The sequence below is a fragment of the Rousettus aegyptiacus genome, unplaced genomic scaffold (assembly GCF_014176215.1).
Source record: "Rousettus aegyptiacus isolate mRouAeg1 unplaced genomic scaffold, mRouAeg1.p scaffold_m13_p_1, whole genome shotgun sequence".
Lineage (NCBI taxonomy): Eukaryota > Metazoa > Chordata > Mammalia > Chiroptera > Pteropodidae > Rousettus > Rousettus aegyptiacus.
The window spans coordinates 155,668,234-155,692,961 of record NW_023416284.1 but is presented as its reverse complement, the minus strand read 5'-3'; the positions used below and the strand labels follow the sequence as shown (position 1 = coordinate 155,692,961).

At 34.7% G+C, this 24,728-nt stretch overlaps 1 protein-coding gene across 10 annotated transcripts in view; it reads right to left on the bottom strand.

Annotated features, from left to right (window-relative positions):
- Positions 1-18,034: 18,034 nt before the first annotated feature.
- The window catches only part of NKAIN2 (sodium/potassium transporting ATPase interacting 2), an 831,125-nt gene continuing 824,431 nt past the window's right edge, over positions 18,035-24,728 (bottom strand). For 6 of the 10 annotated variants that reach the window (XR_004951018.1, XR_004951023.1, XR_004951021.1 and 3 more), the window contains one exon: positions 20,282-21,413. Coding sequence is in view for 4 of the 10 variants with exons in the window: in XM_036221459.1 (XP_036077352.1) it covers positions 21,404-21,413 (10 nt within the window). In the remaining 6 variants the exon portion in view is untranslated. Of the gene's footprint in view, positions 21,414-24,728 lie in introns of all 10 variants that reach the window. The other 4 variants (XM_036221459.1, XM_036221466.1, XM_036221451.1 and 1 more) reach the window with 2 other exon arrangements.

Genomic DNA, 24,728 nt, shown 5'->3' with positions numbered 1-24,728 from the left:
CGAGCCTCTTAATAGCCCATAATCAGGTGAATGGTTTGTGCTACAGTTAAATGAAGAAGGCCTTATGCTGGAGGCACCCTGATGCGTTGCCATGGAAATACCATGATTACTGATTCAGCATTAGGATTTTGGGGCACACTATGGAAATGAGAATAGAGAGAAGGAAAAGTGGGATTTTCTTTAAAAGGACTCAAAATAACTTGTAATACTTGTCCCTTCCTTATGCAACAAAAGTGTCCTTTAAAGAGTTTATTTTTTTACATATAAGTTTAACAAATAAAATCCTGTTACAGATTTGTTAAAGTAGCCTGATAGCGCTAGGTGGCAGGTTTGGGTACAAAAAATATTTTTGTTGTTATTGCTACGGTTATTAGTGATAACAGTACTTATCCCGTGGTTATATTATTACAAAATAATTAAATACTATGATATACGTAAAGCATTCAGCAGGGCATTGAACACTGTAGTTAGGATTTTTGAAGCTGTCTCCCTGATTCCCATCCCCTCATTACTCAATCAAACACTAATCTGAACATTGCTGCGAATTGGCTATACAGAGGTAATCAAGGTTGATCAGCTGACCCTAAAATGGAGAGCTTGTCCTGGGTTATCTGGTTGGGCCCACTGCAGTCATTTTAGCCCGTAAGAGCAGAAGAGGAGACAGAAACATTAATCAGAGAGATGTGGCGGAAGGAGAAGTCAGAGGTATTTGAAGCATGAGGAAGACTAGATTCAATGTTGCTGGGAGCCAAAAAAACATATAAAATAAAATGTAGGTGAGCTCTGGGAAGCTGAGAACAATCCTTGGACAACAGCTATCCTGGAAACAGGTACTGTTGTCCTATGCTGGCAGGGACACGAAGTCCATCAAACAACCTGTGTGGACTCGAAAGCAGACTTCTCTCCAGAGCCTCCAGAAGGAAATGCAGCCCCGCTAGCCCCTTGATTCAAATGTTGTAGGACCCAGAGAGACTGAGCCTGTAGGACTTAATGTTGTCCAAAACCACGAGATAATAAATGTATGCTGTTTCAGCAGCTAAATTTGTGGTAATTTGTATGGCAGCAATAGAAAACCGATACAGGCACAAAGGAATGGCCAATAGATGTCTTTCTTTTCCTCCTTTATCTCTGGCTCCCATCTCCTATTTTATCATTGCCCTCCTTTTCTCTCACTGGTATCCTTACTTTTCATTTGTTTGTTTATTTTTTACTCACACACTTGAAATAAGAGAACCTGAGAGAAGGAGACCTACTCTATTTTTAATCTTGTTCTACCTTTGCCATTCTCAGAGTGCTCATTTCTCCCACCCTCCCCTTTTCTTCCTCTGCCGTTGTCCATACTCAACTCCTCTTCCCCCAAAGGGCTCAGAGCGATAGATAGGCCGTGGTGGCTGGGAGTGTGACCGAGGTTATTTGGGGGATGTGGGAAGAAACGTGTTACTTGTTTCTTCACAAAAAAAGAAAAAAAAATAGGCTTGTTTTTAAATGTAGTACTTGCCTGTTTTCGTAAAACATTGTAGAGGCTTTGCCTCATTGGCTCCTCAGCCAAATGTCTGAACCTTGATTGAAGTGACAGTGCCAACATGCAACTGTCTGTGGGGAGAAGAGGAGGCGAAGGGAAAACCAACTGTGAAAGCCTGAACTCGATGTCTTTCTGATATATCTGAGAAAGGTCAAAGGGGCAGGTATGACTAAAGGGAAAGTGGTAGGAAAAGAGGTTGCAGATGTATCCAGGACTAGTTCACGGAAGGCATATTAAGTCATAGTAAAAAGAGTTAATTTTGTTCTAAGTGTAATAGGAAGCTATCAAGAAGTTTTTGGTAAAAGAGCGATATGATCCAAATTGTGTTTTAAAAAGATCCATCTGGCTGCTGTGTGAGAACGATCTAGAAGGAATCGAGAGTAGGCTTAAGGAAGCTAGTTAGGATATTACTGCAGTGAACTAGAAAGGGAAACATAGTGGCTTGGAAAAAATGATGGAGGCAGAGATACTGACGACAGTCAGATTTGGGGTACCATTTGGACGTGAAGCATACAAAAAAGGTTCTTTCGTCCAGGACATCCTGTGACACTGCTGTTCCCAACTTTTTCCATTCACAGTCACCACCCAAGTGAGCTGGTTTGATTTGCTTGCCAGGCCACTGTGCTCATCTTCCGTTGCTCACTTGGCCCATAAAATGCCACCTCCTGTCACATTATATGTTGTTGCCTCGCTGAAGCAGTGCATACTTCCTGCTCCCTGTGCAGAACCTGTGGTGCTTAGTTTCAACATGTGGACCTTGACTCTGGTTCTCCAAAGTGATTTTTTTCCCATGATGCTACTTGGTCTTTTAAACAAAAAGGCCCTGCTGACCCCTCTCCTGTGCTCCCTAAGTAGTACTAGATGTGTCGTGTTGCAGCACTACCCAATTGCAGTCTGCTTCTCAAGAGTCAGCTGAAGTAGTGTGGGGAACTTAGAGAATCGTGTGGTTATCTTTATGTTCGGGTACGTCAGTTAATACTTTCACCATAGTGGCTTATTGTGAATGATAAAATAAATGATTCACTGTCTCACATTTAAAGACATTTGCTTCTTCTCTTATAATGACACTTATTTATTTAATATTTATGTATTGTCTTTGCCTTCTTTTCTGCTTCATTCTAAAATTTGTCCTTTAAATCTGTAAAATGCCTCAGGTTTATTTATTTATTTTTTTGTAATCAAGAAAACTCTTCAACATTAAATGAATAAATAAATGAATATTGAAGTAGATAAACTACTTTGCCTTAGAGAGTGTATAGTGAAGACCTAGAAAAAAGAAACAATTATTTATCTCATACAGTAAAGCTTCATGAGGCATCTTTGAAGATGTTTTTCATGCACATGAAAAGGAGCAATACACTAATATAGATTTTTTTTTTTTTAACACAAAACCTCAACAAATGACCTTGGGTATTTATTATAAGTACTCAAGAATAGAATAATTATTTATTAGAAAGAATTTTTGTACAGAGAAAATTGTGAAATATAATTGGAAAGGCTTAATGAAGGTAGTTGTGATTGGGACTTTTTAGACAATTCTTTAAAAATAACTTTTTATCTCCCTAAGACTACTTAAATGTAATTCAATATGGAAAAGAAAATAGACTAGATGGATTAAATAAAAATAATGTTTAAAAGTGAAAATATAGTTAATATGTGACTTTCCTACAAATTTATTTTTGGGAAAATAAAAAATATACATATAACATGAGATTTCAAAATGTTGTAACGATCAAAGTTTTGACTATACCATACCATTATGTCACATTTGAAGCAATTTTTAACAGAATGTTTAAAGAAAAAAAAAATTGTAACCAAAACACAACAGAAAATCAAATTTATGATTTTTTTTTTTAATTTTCTCTATAGTTTGCTTGAGGGCTAGTGTTCTAGTTGATTATAAGTAAAAATCGGCAGCTCAGATTCAACATACACCAAAACCAGAATCAATTTTAGGGTTACAGGTAAATGATTCAAGAAATAGTTTGGGGGAGCTCTTTTAACATTGCAACTCTAATTAATCAGGTGGAATTTAATAGAGCCTGTATTAAGCAGAAACTGAGATAAAAATTTCTTCTTCTCTAGATACAAAACATTTTCTCATTTGCCCTAGCTCTTTTTAAAGGGAGAAATCACTCAGAGTGTATTTACTATGCCTGGAAGTGTAGCAAAATAGTAATATACGTTTATGGATCAAAGATGAATTCACAGCAGAATGTACTGTATTGGGCTGCTAGTCAGAGAGGCCTATCTATCTGTGTTGCTTGTCACAATATACATGGATTCTCACGTACACCCTCACTCATCTATGCTACTGATGTTATCTAAAGTTCAGTTTTAATCAAGGGCATTTCCAGTCAGGCATGACTCACTTGCCTGACTCACTCGGCCCTTTCTCCTTCCCTGGGATTGACTAGGATACAGAAGTTAATAAGAATTAACTTCTTGAAATAACTTATTTATATTTCCATAACTTCCTAGTGAACCATAAAAAGTTAGTTCTATGATACCTGCTAGAGTGGCTCCAGGCCTGTGCAGGTCGGGACTAGACTGAGCAGTTTGGCAGTGGTTGCTCCTGCAGAGACAGGCGAACTGAGAGGTGGGTGACTGTGTGGCTGAGTTACCTAAAAATGGAAGAGTGAGCAACCACTTCTACTTAGAAGAACTAATGTTTACTGAGAGTCCCCACTGTGTGGCATTGCTGCGTTCTTATAAATGCCTTTGTGAGCTAAAGAGAATGTAGTTTGCTACTTGAAATTTTAAAAAATTAGCCTAAGATAAAAAGATGTAAAAATATTATATTTTCAGGATTTTATGACGTTCGTAGTATGAATTTTTTTTTATTTGTAGTTTTGACCTTGTTTCATAGTCTAAATTCTCTGAATGTAAGAAAAATATAAGTTTAATAGCATGTAAACGTGTCTTTTATAATCAATGAATTAATAGTAAAGGGAGAAAGAATATGTTGTGTATTCTTGTTGTTTCCCATGTTGACTTTGCAAAATTTTTCCAGTTTTAGTGTTATATTCACATATGACAATAAAATAGTTTAAATAAACTTTTGTTCATTTAACTTAGTATTGTTTGTTATAGATTAAACATAGCAAAACCAAAACCAACCAAGCTTCACTATTTTGATAAAATTAAATAACTTAAACATCTGGTTTTGGTGGTGATGATAAAAAATCTATTGATTTGTAAAATAATCTTTTTACTTATTATACAGATATAATCAATAATAAAAGAATTTTTTAAAAAAGATATCATATATAGCTTAAATTCATCTTGATTTGAATCAAACATATTTTTCTAGGCCTAGAAATCTATTAAAAAATTCTGACTGCATTTTAATAAACCTAGTCTCTTCATCTTATGGTAGCTGAGGTCCCATAAGACATCTCCTGTCAGGATAGTGAAGGAATAGTTTAATTCCTCTTATTGCATCGACGTTAATATAATTTGATTTCTAGAAGCTCATATGGCCCTGCAATTAACTATTTTATTACCAATGTTTAATATAAAATCTTAGAAGGAACCACTGGGATGTAGAACCAGAGAATATATGTTGACAAAAATTAAAGTTAAATTGTTTGTTTATTTATAATATCTATGAAGTCTTTTAAACACTAGATGGCACTAAAAATATATCATTCTATTTTTCATCAGGAAAAAGCAATAATAATGTTATGACTTCACAAGACGGTACATTTCTTGCTTACAATTTTTAAACATTTAAAACAATTTGTGAGTGGTACTAGTACAATTGATTATTGAAGTAGGTAGTAAGATTACCAAACTTTAGAAATAGAAATACATAATTCATAATTAAAATTACTGAAATTGTCATTTCGGTGACCCACAGATATTGCCTTACAGAAGGCTTCTTTATTATCTGAGGTTGCCCCCTTTAAGTTCACTAAGAAGTATATTGTAAAAGGAAATAATGAATAGCTTCTTGAATGTTTGATAATCTGATTGAGAGATGAATCAGTCGAACACATTGATAAAGCATTTAAATTCTTGACACATAATACTTCCCCCTGCAAAGATAACATAAGACTAATGGTATGCCAATATCTGACGCCATCAGTGACTCATGACTGATTTCTCTTTGATCTAAGGAATATTAATAATTAGTCACTGCACGGAATACTTTGATATGCCCTGAAATCTCCCAATTTAAAAGGTTCTCTAAATTTGATAGCCGTCCTAAAAATTGACTCGTCATCAATAATATTTTGTGAAATGGAAAGAAACTTTTGTATACTATTGATAATAAACAAATTTAGTTCAGTTGTGCTAGAAGACAGGCTAAGTTATTCTCGTCATACAGAGATGTGATTGAAGAGTGTGATCAGTCAACAGGGAGGGGTGAGTCAGAGAGTAACATAATCCAAGAGTTCCCTGTGTTTCTGGATCTTGCGGTATTTGTAGTATTTGTCTGCTTTTAAAAATTTCTGATTTTTTCTGACTTCTTTTCTCATTCCAAATACATATTGATTTCATACGTAAATTTTATATATTTTTTTCTTAAATAAAGCTCCAAAAATTCATGTAAGCTTTGGACTGCACAAACTCGGACCTGGATCCACCTTGCCTCAACCTCTTTTGATTCCTGCTAATGCCTGTGTCCTACTTTGAGCACATCATCAGAAGGCAGGGATTTTTGAAAAGGACACTAATGGTACGAAAAATAGAAGGCAATAGTAAAAGAGGAAGAGCAAACATGAGATGAACTGACTCTATAAAAGAAGTTATAGGCATGTGTCTACAGGAGCTGAGCAGTGCTGTTAAAGATGGGGCTTTGAGGACATCACTCATTCATAGGGTCGCCAAGAGTCAGAGCCAACTCAATGGCATGAAACACACAATGCCTTGCTCCTACTGAACTCCCTGACTTTATCTATGTTCAGCCTTTAATCTTGTATTCCTATAAAAAGTAATTATTCATTTTTCTTCCAGAGTTTATACTTAAAAAATAAAAAACTATTATATTTTTGTTTATGTTGTTCTCTTTATTTTTTATGGCCCTTCTAATTTCTACTTGCCGAGGTCTGCATAATCTTCACAAAAAGGACTCTGATCTTTCTCCCAAATCTCCACATTTTCTTAAGCCAGTCAAGAGTAATTTCCCCCTCATCTAAAAAAATGGATCTTTATTTTTTTCTATGACAGATTTCCTTGGTTACCTTCTATTATACATATTTATGAATATGTGTTATTTTCCCTATTGGGCTGTTGACTTTCTGATGAAAGAGTCTAAATCTTACCCATATTTGCATTCCATATTGTATCAAGCACAGTGTGATATGTCATAGGTAACCTACAAATAGATGTAAAATAAATTAATGAATGCATAAGCATTGTTTGATCTGAGGGTCACTGTGTATGTTTTTCTCTGCCTGTTTATTTGAACTCTTTAATATGTTGGGCTTAGGTATATGCTTATATTTAAAATAAAATATGCAACAACCAGAGACTCTTGGAGAAAATAAAGGAGGGCGTTCTTTGTTTATAAGAAATCATGATTCTATCTCAACATAGACAATATTACAAGGTCATAGTTCTCTCTTCTAGCATATTTTTAGTCTCTATCGGGAGTCAGCAGAACACAGCCCATAGTCTAAACCAAGTTAGCTGCCTGTTTTTATAAATAAAGTGTTATTGAAAAACAGCTATACGTATTCATTTTTACCATGTCTATGGTAGTTTTTAAGCTACAATAGCAAAGTTACGATAGAGACTGTATAGGAAACAAGCCTAAAATCTTTACTATTTCTAATTTTTTTAAAAAAATGTGTTGCTGACCCCTTGTCTAAATCTTGGTGGTAGTTCAATAGCCAGATGATAGGAACGGAGTGTCCAAAATCCTTTTCTTTTTAAAAATATGTAGGGAATGAGAAAACTACTAAAATTTCTGTTTCGGTGCTATCACTTTTTCAGTGTCTGAGAGGTTAGTGTTCTCTTGGAGCATATAAACCTCATTAGATAGCAGAGCTATTCCACAGAAAGAAGAAAAGGAGGTAGAGTATTTTAGCAATTTTGTTTCTCTTTGTCCAGTTTGGTTTGGAATCAGGATTAACTTCTCTTAACAGAATTGATGTAAACCCTGAAATAATTCAATTGATTTCACTTTGTTCTGTTGCAAAGGAATAAAGTTGCTTCATCTCCCTTAAAAGAGGCGATGTATTAATAGCGAAACCATTAGTACATTAACACAATATGTACCTTTTCCTATAATGTTAATGAACTAGTGTGTTATACATTTATGTGTATTTGTAAATGCAATAAAAGATGACACAGATTGTAGTATAGTCTGTATATATACATATATACACATGTATGTATTTGTATATATATCTTTTATATATCTTAATATTCTAAAAATTGGCTCCCGAACATTAAATTGAAAAACCCAACAAGCTGTCTTAGACCTGATTATTTATGATCTCCCTAAACCCTTATTACCATTGACCATCTCCACCTTCTTAAAACACTTTCTTTGCTTCTTTAATATTGCAGCTTGGTTATCTCTATCCACCTCATGGATGGTCCTTACCTATATCCCATTTGTTCCCTTCTTCTTTCCTCCTAAAAATATATTACAGGCCCCTTGGCTGGTCTTATGTTTTTCTCATTCCTCTGATCTCTAAAGAGCTTTTCATTTAATGATTTCATCCTGTATCCCTATGAAAATAATCTTCAACTTCTCATTTCTGCTATGTATTTTGCCTTAGTTTCAGTTCCACAAATTTAAACACCTGCTAGGATATACCAACTCAACTTCTTCGCCACTTAGGAATCTCCTAATTTGGTCATTTCCTTAGTAACTAGAATTCGAAGTGTTATCTCAGTCCTGACTCTGCCTTCCTTCTTCGGTACCATCTCATCATCGCCCACAGTGAATCGAAGTTATCCCCTTCTGTTCTAATCTCTTTGCCAGCATCTTGGTCTAAATCGAAATTACCTCACATTTGTGTGGTACTGAGTATTTTAACTAGTTTCCCTGACTCTATCTATGTTATGTTTCAAATTATATTAAATTTACTTATTTAATATTTGAAGGGAAATAAAGAGTCCAGAACATGCATTCTCATTTTTAATGTTATTATAATTAAATCAAGAGGAATAATTTAATGATACAGGGTTTGTTTATTCATTTAACAAATATTTAATTTATCACCAATGATATGCCAGGCCACTGTTCTAGGCTTTAGAGATAAAGTAATAAGCAACATAAATAAAGATCTCTGCCTTAAAGGAGTTTACATTCTAGTTGGGGGAATAGATAAGAAACAAGATAAAAAGACCTATAGTGATAGTTACATGTGCTAAAAAAAAAAAAAAAATGAGTATGGTAAGAAGATATGAAGTGTCGAAGGAAGATTTCACCGAAATGACTTTTGTATAAAGACATGAAGAAAGTATGAAAGACAGCCATGTGGGTTTATGGAAGAACATTCTAGGCAGAAAACACAATAATAAACAGAGAGAAGATGCCTGACATATTTAAGGAATAACAAAGAAGCCAGTGTGACCGGAATGGAGAGTACAAGACTGAGGATTAAGGGATGAGGTCATGGTAAACGAAACTCCCTTTGTCTTTTAGCTGTCAGGCCACTAATGATGGCTGTGACAGGGCAGGACACTAGCTCCAGCCATCACAAAGAAGCCCTCCCTTATGGTTTCCCTGGAAGCCAAAGGAGGAAAGGTCAAAATTTGTAAAGGTTAAAGATTTTACTCCTTGCTTTATATATCCATAGAGCATGCAGGCTCTGGAGGGATTTTCCTCAAAGCGCTCATGTGTATTTGCACAGAGCATGGTTATAGTTCATTTGCTACACCCAATGCCAAGAGGAACAAGGCAACGATGACATGAACCTGGCCTGAGATACATGGCAGTGCCCCCTACCTACCCTATCCACACTGTCTCCCCTCTGCCTTTTGGTGCCTGCCCCTTGAAATTTCCCGATGGCAAAAGAATTGCCCCTTCCTTGCTCCCTCTCTCACCCCACTGTAGCTCAGTTTTGGGCCTCTGAAAGCAAGCAGGGTTGTGGATCTCTTTTTCTTCCTCTGAAAGTAGGCTGACTTTCTCTGACAGCTGGAGGCCTGATACTTGAAATAGGAAATATTTCTTTTCATTTTTAGTTTTAAGCTCCCTTGTTGTAAATCTTCTAGGACTGGTTAGATAACACATGCTTGTGTCAAATTCTTTAGCACTATACAACTAGAACCAGGATAGGAGTTTCCAATTATTTGACTCTTTTGCAACTAAGAAAATACAATGCAAAATGATAGAAAACCTTTGCATAATTGCAAATTATTTTGGCATCTCTCCTGCTCTCTCTTTTTGTAGTAAGCTTAGAAGAGAGAAGGTAAGATGGGATAGAAGAAAAAATGAGAGCAGAGCAAATGAGTTTTTCATTTTCTGCAGTTGACCACTTTGTCTTTAACCATACCAGATTATGAACAATCTGTTTGTTTGTGTGTGTGTGTGTGTTTTTTTTTCATAGTATAAGTGTCTATCATCATCAGAAGTGTTTTATTTTTCCTCACTAAGATTATTCAGTCTTATTGGCCTAGCATAAGAAATAAATCATTGAAATTTAGGCTGTTTGTTTTAGCCATAAGGGGTTCCAATTGGCACTCACATCTGTCACACACTGCATATTTAGCATGCATTATTAATTATTTATGTTCATTGAAGCAGTGAGTAGTATTTATGCAATGAGAAATTTACAAATAATAATAATATATTTCAAAGCTTGTCTTTGTAAGATTTGAATTATCTAATATTTTCTAAAGTTTGAGAAAAAAATATGTTATACATTCTTTTTTTGGAATCAATATGGTGTTTGACTACAATCTTTATTGCAGTTTACATACATACATACTCTCTAGAGACACTTGGTTATTAATTTCTTCTTACTAATGAAGACAGAGCAGTTCTTGTCTCCTTTGTTCACCATGATTTATATATATATATGTAATATATATATATTATATACATTTCATTTGTCAGTAACTATATTTGTCTTCTGTGTGTCCAATTTTAGAAAGTACTCATGTATGATTTTCTTTGCCTTTTTTTCTGAATGTAAATGTTTCACTTTCTGACACACTGTATTAAAGATGGGGGTCATTTTGAAATATTAAGAAACAAGTGAAAACCCACATAGAGATTTAAAAAAAAATTTTATCACTCTTTTTGGAGTGATAAGCAGCAATTCTGTCTTCACTGATGACAAAGCAATTGTCAATATGCTTACATTGCCGGAGAGTGCACTCAGAACAGACACAAGTAACAGTTTCTTTGTAGTGAATATTGTTGAGTGATGTAGGTGGTAGGTTGGCCTTGGAATAGATTTTTATTAATAAACTTTGCCTGTCTTAGTAAGACCCGAATTATTGAAAACAAATGTACATTTTTCATATTTTGAAAATAATAAGAAAAAATCCAAAAATTCCCACCAAAAAGTCCTTTTTTAAAAGGCCTCAGTTCTTTCCAGAGCTGATAATAGTTTGCTATGGAAAGATCGTCACGATATCTTGCTAAGCAAAAAAAAAAAAAAAAAAAAAAAAAGCACAGTGTATCCACAAAATGTGTAAATATGGCTGCCTTCAAAAAGAGAAATTGGGCGTTAAAGGACAGGGATATGAGAGAGACCTTTTTGATTTTGAACCAGGTACATATGTTACCTATTCTGAAATAAATAAAAATAATAAAGTTTAAAGAGCCCTTTGTGGCTAAAAATATGCACGCACAAAACCTTTGAAACATCAAATGTTTGTCAATAGGTGATTAGTTAGGTAAACCGTGGAGCTCCATATGATGAATCATACTCTGCCTGTTGTAGAAGTATGAGGTGGAGAGATATAGATACATTAATAAGCAAACAAAAGCAAAGTGCAGTATGTGCAGTTAGTTTCATTTCTGGACATCTTTAAAGATCACACAAAGAACATAATGTGCATATGCCATTCTATATGCCAGTGTTCCTTTCTGGAATGATACGAATGAAATGATGAATAGGGATTACCCTTAGGGAAGGGAAATGTGTGAATGAATGGGTGAGTGACTTTTATCTGTCATTTTATACATTTCTGTAGTAATTACATTTTAAATGTGTGCATATATTATTTTGGTTAATGACTACTTAAAAGTCAATTTATATTATGCTTTTGTGAAAAATGCTGCATATCATATTTTATATTTTCCTGAATTGATGTGAATCCAAATGAATGAGTTATATGTTAAAGGAAACTGTAAAAATTTCACAAGTAGATAGATGGCAGCTAATCCATTCTAAAGACTTACTTTTCCTTTTTTTCAGTCACCCTCAGTCTTTAGAAATGATTTACTAAAAATGAGTTGGATTTTACAAATTATTAACAATAATATGATGCAGCAGAAATAGCAGTGGTCTGAGAATTTCACTGTGGCTTTTCCGCTGTGGGATCTTCAACCTAAGACATAGAAACTTCCTTTGTTAAAAGGAGAAGGTGTCTAGCTCATCTTTAAGATCTGATCCTACCTTAGAATTCCTAGCTTCGACTGTTGCTAGAAAGCAGAAAACTTGATGTTAGTTTAAGCAGTTGTGGGAAGTCTTTACAGATTTTTCAAATGTTCTACATCATATTATATATCAGCAATTAGGAATATCTTACATATTTTATGTGTTTCCATCTCCCTTTGTTATGTAAGATATCCCTTTGCAGATATGATTAAGGATTTTGAAATGGAAAGAGTTTCCTGGATTATCCAACGTAATCACAGAGTACTTATAAGAGGGAAGCAGGAGGGTCAGTGTCAGAGAGGACGATGTGAGGATGAAGGAGTCAGAGAGAGATTTGCAGATGTTACACTTCTGACTTTGAAGACGAACAAAAGGGCCTCTAGCCAAGCACTGTAGGCAGCCTCTAGAATCTGGAAAAGGCAAAGAAATATTCTCCTGAGCCTCTAGAAGGAACAAAATCCTATAGACACCTCGGTTGTAGCCCAGTGAAACCCGTTTTGGACTTCTGATCTCCAGAAGGGTATCTTAATAAGTTTATGTTGTTTTCAATCACCAAGTTGTGGTAATTTGTTACAGCATCAATAGGAAACTAATGCAGTGATTTATATCTAGAATTGAAATTTGAGGGCCACATCAATTTTATGTGTTTCCATCTCCCTTAATACAAATAGAAATTGTCAACCGAAGCAAGCCTGAAGAAAACTTGTGAACACTCATGAACAATCAGTAATACATATAAAATGCTATCGATTTTTATAGACAAAATATAAGAAAAGATAAGTTAGTAGGTATGTTTTTTTTTTTAGAAAAAACATATTTTTTCTTCAGATGCCTGGCTTTTAACTGTAAATGTACACTACTTAAAAAGGAGAAATTGCCAGTAGATATTTGATAAGACCATAAATAAGGGAATACCATTACATTTGGGATGAATGGTGGAAAAACCTGTAGAATATTGCTTCAGTTTTCATCTAGCCTTCTAATGAAAATAGTTCTTTAAGAAGATGTGACTTTTTTGTAGTAATATTAAATCCTGTCTGTAAGAATAAATGACACTGACAAAGAATGCAGAATGCCCATCCACATCTTTTTTTTACTCTGGCTCCAAACGTCTCTATTAGTTTTAGTTTTAAATGTCAAACACCATCAAAGTGGGACTTATAAAGAAGAGAATTTATAAACACAATATATTATAAATGTGTTGTTTTCCTTCAGAATTGACTGTGTTTACCAATATTTACTGTGCTTTTACTTCTCCCTTAACAGACCGGGAAAGAATGTTGGCGAGAGAGATCCTATAATTAGCATAGGACAATATTTAAGCCATGGGAAGGATAATTCCAGAGCCTTACCCTGAAGTCCACCCTCCGCCTAATGGCATCTATTGTCAAGAAATCTTGTTTTATGCCTTAATAAAATGTGTTTGGGGTAGATGGAAGGAAGTCCTTGAATAGAGTCAGAACTACATATTCTGTGAACAAATAAATAAGAATTGACTATAATCAGAGAGACAGATTTTTGACCTTAAAGGAAAACATAGTTACTTACATCTATATACTTCTCTCTGGAGACTTTATTAGAAGTTAGAACTCTGGGCTCTGTGAACAGACTGTGTTTGAGATTTGGATCTTTTACTTAGATACTGTGATCATGTAGAATATTGTGTGGCACTTATGATAACTTAATATTATCTTACATTGCAGAATGTTGAAAAATAGAGAAAGCTACTCTACTGCTTCCAATATACACCCACATAGAGAAATATAAAGGAAGGAAAAATATGCCTAAATTAAGTAAAGTATAATAATTTCAATTTACTCTTTTGATGCACGGTGTCTTGACTCACAATGCATTATAATTAGATGTATTTTTAGTGTGTAAATGCATTTTAACAATACATCTATCTTATTTTAACTGTGTTGGATATATACTATCACTAACCTCAGCAATTCTTGATTTAGAAATTTAGTGGGAGGGATTGGGTAACAACCCTTGCTGTTATTCTTGAAATTTATTCTTAAACTTGGGTTTGCAGATTGAATTATAGCTATAAAATGTTAGTGCCCATGCACCATGATGGATTTCAGTAGGCCAATAAAAGTCTTCTTTAATAGAAGTATAATAAAAACCCGACTGATTATGCATATTAGCATATATTTGATCCAATTCATTGGAAGGTCTGAAAATACTCACTAGCTTGGGTATCCAAGGTATCCAATCTATTCTTTTTTGTGTTTTATTTATTTATTTTTTGAAACATAATTATTCTTTCATTTTTAGAAAAAAAATCCCAGGATTATTTTTAATAAAAAGTGAAATATGTCCTAATTCTGTTTATTTCGGTAAGAATGAGAGTAAGTTTGCAGTGAGGGTAGATATAGAAGAATATTTTACTCTTGGCTTCTATAGAAAGCAGGGCTAGCGTTGTGGGCATGTGACATGTGCCATTGCACAATAGTCTCTACACTAAGAGGAGTTTGGTGCTTGGTTTAAGGTTTTACAATCTTCTTCATGAAAATCTTAATATATCATTTTCGAGCATGTGGTGAGAAGAGAAGATGCCCTGGAGTGACAGCCCTCGAGAATGTTTGTTATTTAGCATGTACCCAGTGACACTGTCTGAGGCCCTTGGGCACAGCGTGCAGTGTGCAGAACAATTGGCCTGGCTTGCCTCAGGGCAATTGGAGAAACCACTGGGCTGACTGAGAGACCCGGCATCAGACTGGCAGTGAGGACAGCGGCAGCAGCAGCAGCAGCAGCAGCAGAAGTGGCAGCTGTTCCCGGGGGCGGGGGTGAGGGAGGAGCAGGGCGACTCCTCAGCCCTGAGAACTGTGGGGCACCAGCCTATCTATTAATTCTTCAAAGGAGCCAGTCCCTGAAGCTTCTGAACAAATATTAACTCTGGCTAAGTGTTGGGACAGGAATTGCTGGTGCTCAGGCAATAAACTTTGTCAGTAAATTACTACAAGATAAAAGCCTACACAGACATTACAATAGAGAATATAAGAGTTATTAGAGTTAATAGAATTCTTCAAAGAGTTTAGAGTCTCTGGTTTTTAAAACTACTGCGACATTGTAAAACAAATGTCCACAGGCTTACAAATAGAAATTAAAGACCATAGCATTATTAGCAGACTGAAAAGAACTCTATTTTCATATGATGCTTCCGATGAACAAATTATTGAGAAAGACAATTTTTAAATTATTTTTTTTTGTAATTGAAGACACAGCAATAGGCTACGAATGTAGATGTTTTCAATTGTATAGAAATGATAAAGCCATTTTTGGCCTCTTGAAAAACCTCCATAAGTTGCAGGAAATGGCAGAGAAAACACTAAAATGCTATTGTATAATTTTTATTTAAAATTAAATTTAGACTTACATGAAACTGATTTTATGAAGAGTTCAATTTTTTAAGAAAAATAATTCCGTGAACTATTAACTCAAATGAGAGAAATTTACTTATATTTCAAAATAATTTATCGAGAAATTTATCCCAATGTTTTCACCATTTAGAAAATATTTTTCATAGCTCCAGTAACAGTTACATAGGCAGGAAGATGCTTCTCAAAATAAAAAATTATAAAAAATCAGTTGTGATCTATTTGCCAAGAGTGGCTGATGTTGCATTCATTTATATTGATTAAAGATAAATATTTTTAATGAATTTTTATATTTAGTATCGTTAATAGCACTTCTTTCCTACTCTTTGAACAAGGGGCCTCACACTGTCATTTTGCACTAGGCCGCACAAGCTATGTAGCTAACCCCAATAGCAGGATTTAATCTTGAGGTTCTCCAAACGTCGTCTTCTTGAATCTTTACTCTTTACAAATTGAACTGACAGATAAATTTAGAAATAGAAATATCCCATTTTTAAAACTATTTACCTTGCAGCACTCAAAAAAATGTAATTGCCAAATGCATTTTGTTTTCCCAACCTCTCAGCCCTCTGGCTCTTCCCTACTACCTACCTGCTTTTGGGGATTGGAAGGCTAGTTCCATGGCGTGTGTAGCACGAGGTTGTTACATCCTTACCAGTGGAGGATTTTTCATACCCTTCACTCAGTTTGATGCTTTCTCAGTGACTTATCATTTGTAACTCAGCGTCCATTTGCCTGACTTCACCCTGAGTCTTGCTCAGCCTGAGATGACAATGACAAGAGGCATAGGTGTTCTGGTGGCCTCCAGATTGAGGCTTGGAAGATTTATGTCTAGACAGCTGTGTGTAAAACCTCTCTGCACATGGAGATCAACATATCCCCAAAGGATATAATGAGTAAAACTAGAAGAATAATGAAGAAAAATGACAGGCACACGGGAGGAGAATAAACAGGGTATGCCTCTGGTAAATAACTCCCTGAAGGACTCTTAGAAAAGACTTACTGATTAATTGAATCAATCTATCATCCTTGGGGTGACAGCATCAATTTGCAATCTTTTTTGGGAGTTGTTTTATTCCCTTGCTGTTACAGCTTAAATTCATATGAGGGTAGAATGAGAGGTTAAAAAATATACCTGTTTTATTATTAAAGTGCCAAAATTCTGTACTCTCATTATAGAAAAAGCTTACATTAATTTTCAGAATAATTTAGATTATGTCAGAGCATCCACATGTGGGTATAAAATAATTTTTCCTCTCTAAATTTATCTTACAGAAATCAAACTTTCATTACCCATCAAAAATTTAAGCTCATTTGTTTCTAAAATCTATAATGTTTAAGGATTAAAAAAAAAAACCTTTATATTTCTAGAGAATATAAGAGATCTGCTTTTATTCCTTTCAGAAAGAACACAACTTTGTTTTCTTTGTTGTCACTGGATATCATAACTCATGATACTTGTGCAGATTTCAGTGGTAAACGAGAACCTTGAATGTACTATCTGTTCACATTTTTGTTGAATTAAAAGGTATAGGGTACATAGATGTCTTAGAGATTTTGTTTCTAAAGCTATCAAAAGTGATTGCTTCAAGATACCAGTCTGTTTAAAAATGTACGTAATCTATCAATCACAGATTTTGTTCTTTCCATTCTTGAGAGTAGGTGGAAGGTAGATGTAATACAACAGAAAGAGAATTGAATATAAATCCTAAGCAGAGATACACATGTGATGAGAATAGCTGGGCCTTCATTTTTTCACAATGTAAGGATCTTCCCTAGTATAAGTGTTGAGTGCCAACATTTTACCAAAGACAGAAAAAATGTCTGAAGAAAGATCATCTTGACAATCATAGGAAGTATTCAAGAGGGTCAGTTTAGGTTAACTTAATCTCTCTAATATTAGCTATTCATAAATGCGTTATAAAAGAAATAACAGAAAATTTTCTAACCTTGAATCTGAATATAGTTGAGTAATATAGAACATGTACATATGTATATATGTGTATATATATGTATATATATGTTTGCATATGGATATGAGTTATTGGTTTTTGAAAAAGTATAACATAAACACATTTAACATTGACATTATGCTAAACCTAATGTACAATATACAGTCCAGGGTTAGTTGATTGTGTCTGGGATTAATTTTATTCTATTCTGACCATAGTACACATACTAGAATTTGTTGTAGAATATTGAGTTTTTTGCATTTTCTGAACATATGGTAATCTTGAGTAATTTCTTGCCTATATGGGCCTTAGTTTACTGTCTCTGTAATAAAAGGGTTGGCTCTCAAAAGTCTATCCTACAATGTGCCTATTTAAAATGAATTTGTATTTCTGAGTTTAAATTGTCCACTCGTTATAGAACAGTGGATCATTAGGTATCTGCTTCTATTTATCAGAGTTTATTTTTTAATAGTTACCAAATGAAGATCTTGGTACTGTTATTTACCAAATGCAAACATTATTTAATTGAGAACTCCAGAAGAAGGAATCTTTTCTTTCATATACATACATACATATACATACGTATCTATATATATATAGATAGATACATATCTATCTATATATATATAGATACGTATGTATATGTATGTATGTATGTATGTATTGCTCTATTAACTTTTGTTTCTTTAGGTTCAACTGAGATGTTGTGTGCATTTGCCCTCCCAGTGTGAAGCAACAACCTGACAGTTATCCATACTTTAGATGAACCTGCTTCAGCATACTTTTCACGCAGGGGGACAAAGCAAAAACAGGCTTGGTTCTTTATAAGGATTTCACCATGTGGCCAGGAAGTCAAGTACTGCAAGTTGATCTTCAGCTTCTTGGAATGCTGCCTCAAAGACCTCCTTGTTTTCATCCATTGTGGCATTTCGGCTCCTGAGGACTGGTGTGTATCTGTGTACAGTGAGAGAAAGGCTACAACTCCTCTAGCAGCTCAGGTCTGCTGCTTTCTATCTCTCTGGTCCATAGTGAACCTCAGCTGAAATTATGGTTAAACAATCACAAATGCCAGGAGTTAATCTTTTCTATTTGCTTACCTTACCACAACATGCTTCACTCTAGTTACCATCAAACACTATGTCATCAAAGGGGCAATAAATGAGCATTTTATTATATTTTAAATAATTTGGTGTACCAAAAATGAAAAACTCTACCTACGTTAACCGAAGATTTTTAATATAGTGCCCTAACACCTCTGTCAGCTATTAGCCTGAAGCTAACACTAAATTCCAGATAGAGGTGGAAAAAAAAATCTCTCCAAATGACAGTAAGTCTATTCCAGGCAGTCTTGTAAAACAACAACAAAAAATTCTTAGTGTCAGGAGATAATGAAAGTATGTGTTACCTATATGACTGAGCTAAAATGGTGCCATGACCTGGCATTTTCTTTTTATTGCTGACACATCTCTAAGTGGCATGGGACTTCAGAATTGCCTTCATGTAAATTTAATAAGATTTTCCTGTCAATGACATAATCAAGTACACTGTGAGAAAGATTTAGCAGCTTTCAGGGATGGCTCAGAAACTTCATTGTTTTGCCATTTATTTTTAAAATGCAAATTACACTAGTAAGTCAAAAAAATCACTCTGTTAAAAATACATTCATAATTAACAAATGCAAAAAAAAGAAAAAAGACACATCGGGATTGTAACTCTTGCCTTCCGAATATTAGGTTTATAACAAAAGCTCAGCCTAGAAAAATAGCATTCTTCACCGGATTTTGAGGAGGATACAGCTGTACAACTTAGATGTTCTTCCAGATATAATCACATTACTGTGCTCACTGCTCCAAGAAAAAGACCTGTCCACTGATTACTTTTTAGTAGTCAACAACTGTTTTCTGAAAATTTTGGTGGTGATGATAGTAGTGAATAAGTGGTAACTTGGCTGCAACTTAAAGCAAGAATATGAGGACTTATTCTCTGTGCATTTCAATCTTTATCCATATACATGTCCTAGAAGGTGGAATCTGACCATAGTATGAATGTACAGTGAAACCTCATTTTAATAGTCACATTAATAGTTACATTAGAATAGCTTCTGGCATGTATAGTATTTATATTTTAAGAATCAAAGGACAATACATTGGTAAATATTTTTCTCATACATTGAACATGCATGTCACTATAAAATCATTAGATGAGGTTTCACTGACATATTTATATTTGTATGTTTTATACATGTATGTATGGACAAACGTGTACAAGCTACCGAGAAAATTCAAGCACAAGTGCTGGAATCTTTTTTTGTCTTTTATGTTCCAGTAGTAACCTTGGTTCCTTTATTATTTTCAAATGTATATGCATGTATATTATAGACATCCATGCAACACAGTAATGGGACTGGTTTATGTAGATCTGAATGCGTTAAGGTCTGAAGTAGGTTAACCCAATAACTGAAACTTCATAGAAACTAAGAGAAAAAGTTGTTCCATGCCAATTTATAACTTTTCAAGTCTGAATTTCACTGCACTTAAAGATGGTGTATTTTTTTTTTAATTGATTTTAGTGTCTCAGATGGATCTAAGAAAAAAATGACTCATTTGAGTTCCTGACCAGCCTGAGCTAATTCTGTTGTTCACTAATGAAAATCAAATAATGCTTGAATATATAGAACAAAATTTCCTAGGAATTCTGAATATTCCATAAACACATTGACCTACTATTAAGTTTCCAAAGGCATCTTGTTGCCAACTACATTAACAGCACAGTTTTTCTGCCACGATAATACAGGAGGATTAAAATACACTCTAACACACAACAGATCCCCCAATTACCACAAAGAGATCTCAAATATTTCACCAAGGTAACTATTGCTCCCCCCCACCCACCCAAAAATTAATCTCATATGCTGAAGTTAGGAAAAAAAGTTCACCTACATAGGGTCTTCAATTTGAATCAGTTATAAAAGAGTAAACATAGCTAATACATATTCAGTTGGCCTCTGTTGATAGAAATCCACAGCTGTTTGTGTTAGTAAAAGACATTTGTAGATACTTATAAAAGCACCTAGAGTGCAATAAATAAAATCAGTGAGTTATGCCATTTCTGCTTTCCGCTTCCAGTAGATTAATGAGTTTAGTTATTAAGTTTGACTTTGTCTCACACAACCCCATCAGAAGACCATATTTAAGAATTATAAAGATGACAATTATTATTGTTATTATTGTAACTTGTCTCTTTTGGCCACCGTGGAGGCTCAATGGTAAAGCACTTTGCTGACAGCTGGCAGTTTTCGTACACAGACACACTGGAGCTGCTGGGTTATTCAGTCTTATTTCTTGACTTAAAACACACAGACTCGAACTCATTCAGAATTATTAGCAGCGTGTTAGCCTAAAGGAAGTGACTTAGGGTTGTCTGCACTGAGATTCTTGGGCACACAACTTAGGTGGGTTAAGGCAAGTATGTACGGTACAGCCGTTAGGGCAAACAACCTGCCATTTCAGAGTTCAGTTTCAAGGTCATCATGGATGTTTTGTTTGTTTGTTTGTTTGTTTTTGTAATTACGTTGCCTACATAGCCGTGGTGCTATCAAGACTATGGTGTGCAGAAGACAGGACTCTCAAGCTACTGTGCCCTGGATGACTCTGCAGCTTGCAGAAGCCCACCGGCTGGGTTACAGAGGAGTTAGTGATGGCCAGTAGAGGGCACTCACACGTCTCCTTTAAACTTTCCAAAGGCCTGGGAGAAAGAAGCCTGCTTTTTAGAAAATCCAAGTTGGGTGTGTCCTGCATATTTGTTTGTTTCAGTTAGAAAAATGAGGCCAAGTAAAATTGGTGAGTGTGTGTGTGTGTGTGTGTGTGTGTGTCCCAATGTATGTGGAGGTTTTGTGTTTGTTTTGTTAATATGTATAGACATTTAAACTTAGTTGCTTCTTGCTCTTCATAAAATGCAGGAGGCTACTGCAAAACAAGTTTTTTGTAAGGTCCAGGAGCTGACATACTAAAGCCATCTGTATCATCTGTATCATTTCGACCTGAGAGAGAGAGAGAGAAAAGATGTTTTTAATCAAAGGGGGAAAGCTCAGCACCTTTTCTCTATAAGCACGAGAGCAAGCAAAAAAAAAAAAAAAAAAAAAAAAAGACATCCAAGCCCAGTTGTGCTTTAAATAGACAATTTTCTTCTCCTTTTCTTTTTTTCTCAGTGCAACCTCCCGGATAGAAAGGCCACTTATGGTAATTTAAAATCCATTTCTAAGGACAAATGAAATGAATAGGTATTGCTGTACAATTAGGCTGCCAGAAAGAGGGCGATGTTTTCCAATGTTGTCTAACAGACCATGGGACATTCTCACAGTTTGTACTGCAGGGACCCCGACCAGATCTCTACTTATTATGGCACAGAGGTCACTGGTAGTCAAAGTAGCTACTTTTTTAGGAAATGGGAATATTTTTGTGCAGTAACTTCATAGCTATTGTTGGTTTCAAGGAGGTTTACCAAACTATAAGAAAAAAATTAATGAAAACTTTTCCTTTTTAGATGGATTATAGATAATCTGAAGAATTATAGGAAAGAACGTTTACCAAATGTACCTAAAAAAAAAAAAAAAAAAAAGGACTTTCTAGTTACTGACTGGGAGCAGAAACACGGCTGTGAATGAATGTCGGTTAGGCAGTTTTCAAAGCTCTGACCTGGCTCTCTGCTACAGAAGCTTCGCTGGTGATAATGGAATTCCCACGGCTAAAACTGCACATTGCTTTCAAGCATTTGCTCTCCTTCTAAGGAACAGCTTTTACTTCCAGTTGCTATACAATATCATTAGAGTGCTTGAACTGGCCCATGATGTTAAATTACTCTTACTTTATGAGACTTATTTATGGTAGGTTGACAGAAGGTACACCTTGAAGTACAAAGATATAGGAGATGCTCAGGTCTCCGCAGCTCAGCAGGGGAAGAGGTTTATGTGAGAATCGGTTTCGTTTTTTCATGGGATTTGAGTAGGCAGCGGCTCTCCAGTAATTGATTTTGAAGTCTACAAAGTTGAAAAAGCCCTTCTTCCTTCAACACTGCATAATGTGAAATCAATAGGGAATTTTAAAAAAATGCAGAAAAGGGGGCGGGGTGCAGGCATGAATGGAAGCATGGCAGCTAAGTTAGTGTGAAGAAGTACAAATATGTAAATTAAGAATCAGGGAATGTAATGGTAGAGCAAACTCATTGTTTACTAAGTCTGTCTAAGAATTTAGAAAGAACAGTGAACTAAGTGGTCAGGAAAATGGGTTGATAATTGGCGCTGTACAACCGACAAGTCATATGACCTTTTTTTCCTTTCTCTTGACTCAGTGTTTTCATCTGTAAAATAAAATCGTTGTGTTTTAGTATTTGAGGCTCCTAAGGGAGGTTTTGTGGGAGGGGTGGTAGTCATATTTTGACTGATGATTTGTTATATATCCTAAATATTTTTAACTTCTTAAATTTGAATTCCATTAAATGTTTAACTCATTTCTTTAGCAGTGAGACTTAGAAGCTCTTATGTAATTTTACCATTCCTTGGCAGTAAAAAAGAAAACAATATTTTTATTGCTTTTGGTTTAGTATTTAAAATATTCTATTTAATAAAATCACAGGAAGTTTTGTCCTCAAGGAATTTAATGCTGGATACTAAATCTGCAGAGTCTTCTCTTTAAAGACAGCATTAGAATTATAAATGCCTGATTTGAAAAAATATACTAGATTATATATAAGTGGCATTCTTATGTTATTATTATAGCCAATCCTTACATAAGTGGTTGCCTCCAATTTATTGTATAGCTTGATCATATTTATCGATGATTCCTATTGATTAACACAATGAAATGCTGTATGATAAAAATGTTATGTGATACTGTCAGAAGCAAGTGATTGTACTTGTCCTGGTTTACACTTGAGCACAAACATATTGTTACATGTTACTCGGGCTTCTATTATCTTAGATATATTATTTACTGAGGAAATTCTTTGGGAATAAAATACAGTATGTTTCTGATATATAATGATGATTTCTGACTTGATAAAGTCTTTTCATGAGTAATATTGGTTAACATAAGCATTGTCTCTATTACTAGTAAGATGTTTATTAAGCACTTACGTGACATGTCCTATGTTTTATATATTTTACATGCATTATTTCATATATATTCAGGACAACTATATGAAGTATGTATGTTATCTTTATTTTTTAGGCAAGGAAATTCAGTCAGGACAACTATATGAAGTATGTATGTTATCTTTATTTTTTAGGCAAGGAAATTCAGGCTTCATGAGAATAAATAAAGTTATTCAAATAAAGTTACATGTCCTAGGCCATAAGAAATTTTATCTCAGGCCATCTGTCTTCAATAGGTCTTCTTAACCACTATTCCTTACTACTTGCCTTTATTTGTTAATAGAATATTTTACATAAGGCTATGATACAATATTGAGAAGAATGGTAAAACAGTTAAAAGATTTATCATTTTTTTTGGTTTAAGCTATTGAGTCATTCTGAGAAGATAAGAAAGTTATGGTGGAAATAGAAAACAACTGTAGTACAGGGCAAAAGAAAAAAAGAATTAACAGAGGAAAGGAGATTAAGAAATATTTCATAAATATAGGAAATATATTTTAAGATATAATTTGAAAGTTAGTGAAGGTTCAAAGAGTGGAATTTGGAAGAAAAGATATTTATGTCAAGAGAACGGCATGAACAATTGGAAAAATACAGGACATATTTGCAGAAGGCAAGAGTTCTAGTTTGGCTGAAAAATGGGACCTAAGGGAAAATATCAAACTTTTTATGCCTTCAATAGATTATAAGCTTTTGGAAAACAGGGGCCAGTTCTTATTCATCATTACATTTTTGTAGACTGTCCTAGCATCATCTGCATATGAGAAGAGATAATATTTTAACAAAACATTGGGGCCATATCAGAGTAGACTTTCAGGGTACGGTAAGGAGCTTTTGACTTTGTTCAGTAGGTAATAGGTATTGCTGATAGTTTGAGGTCAGGGGAGTAAAATTATCCGAGTGGTACTTTAAGAAGATTAATTATGTAGCCATATGGAAGATGGGTTAGGAGTTTTAAAGTAAGAAAGAGAATGGAAAGATCACAAATGTGAGAATTAGGGCAGTGGTTGTAAATGTAAAAGAGGGGATGTGTGATATAGTGTTTACAGAGGGAGTGCTCTGAATGACAGGTGGTACAGCCTGATATCTGAACTGATAAAGTCTTTTTTATGAGTGGTGTTACCAGATGCTTCCAGGGATCTCCAAGAGATACAGAGAAAAATGCAGGCATGATGCACAGATCATTTCCTTTCTAAAAGGAAGCTT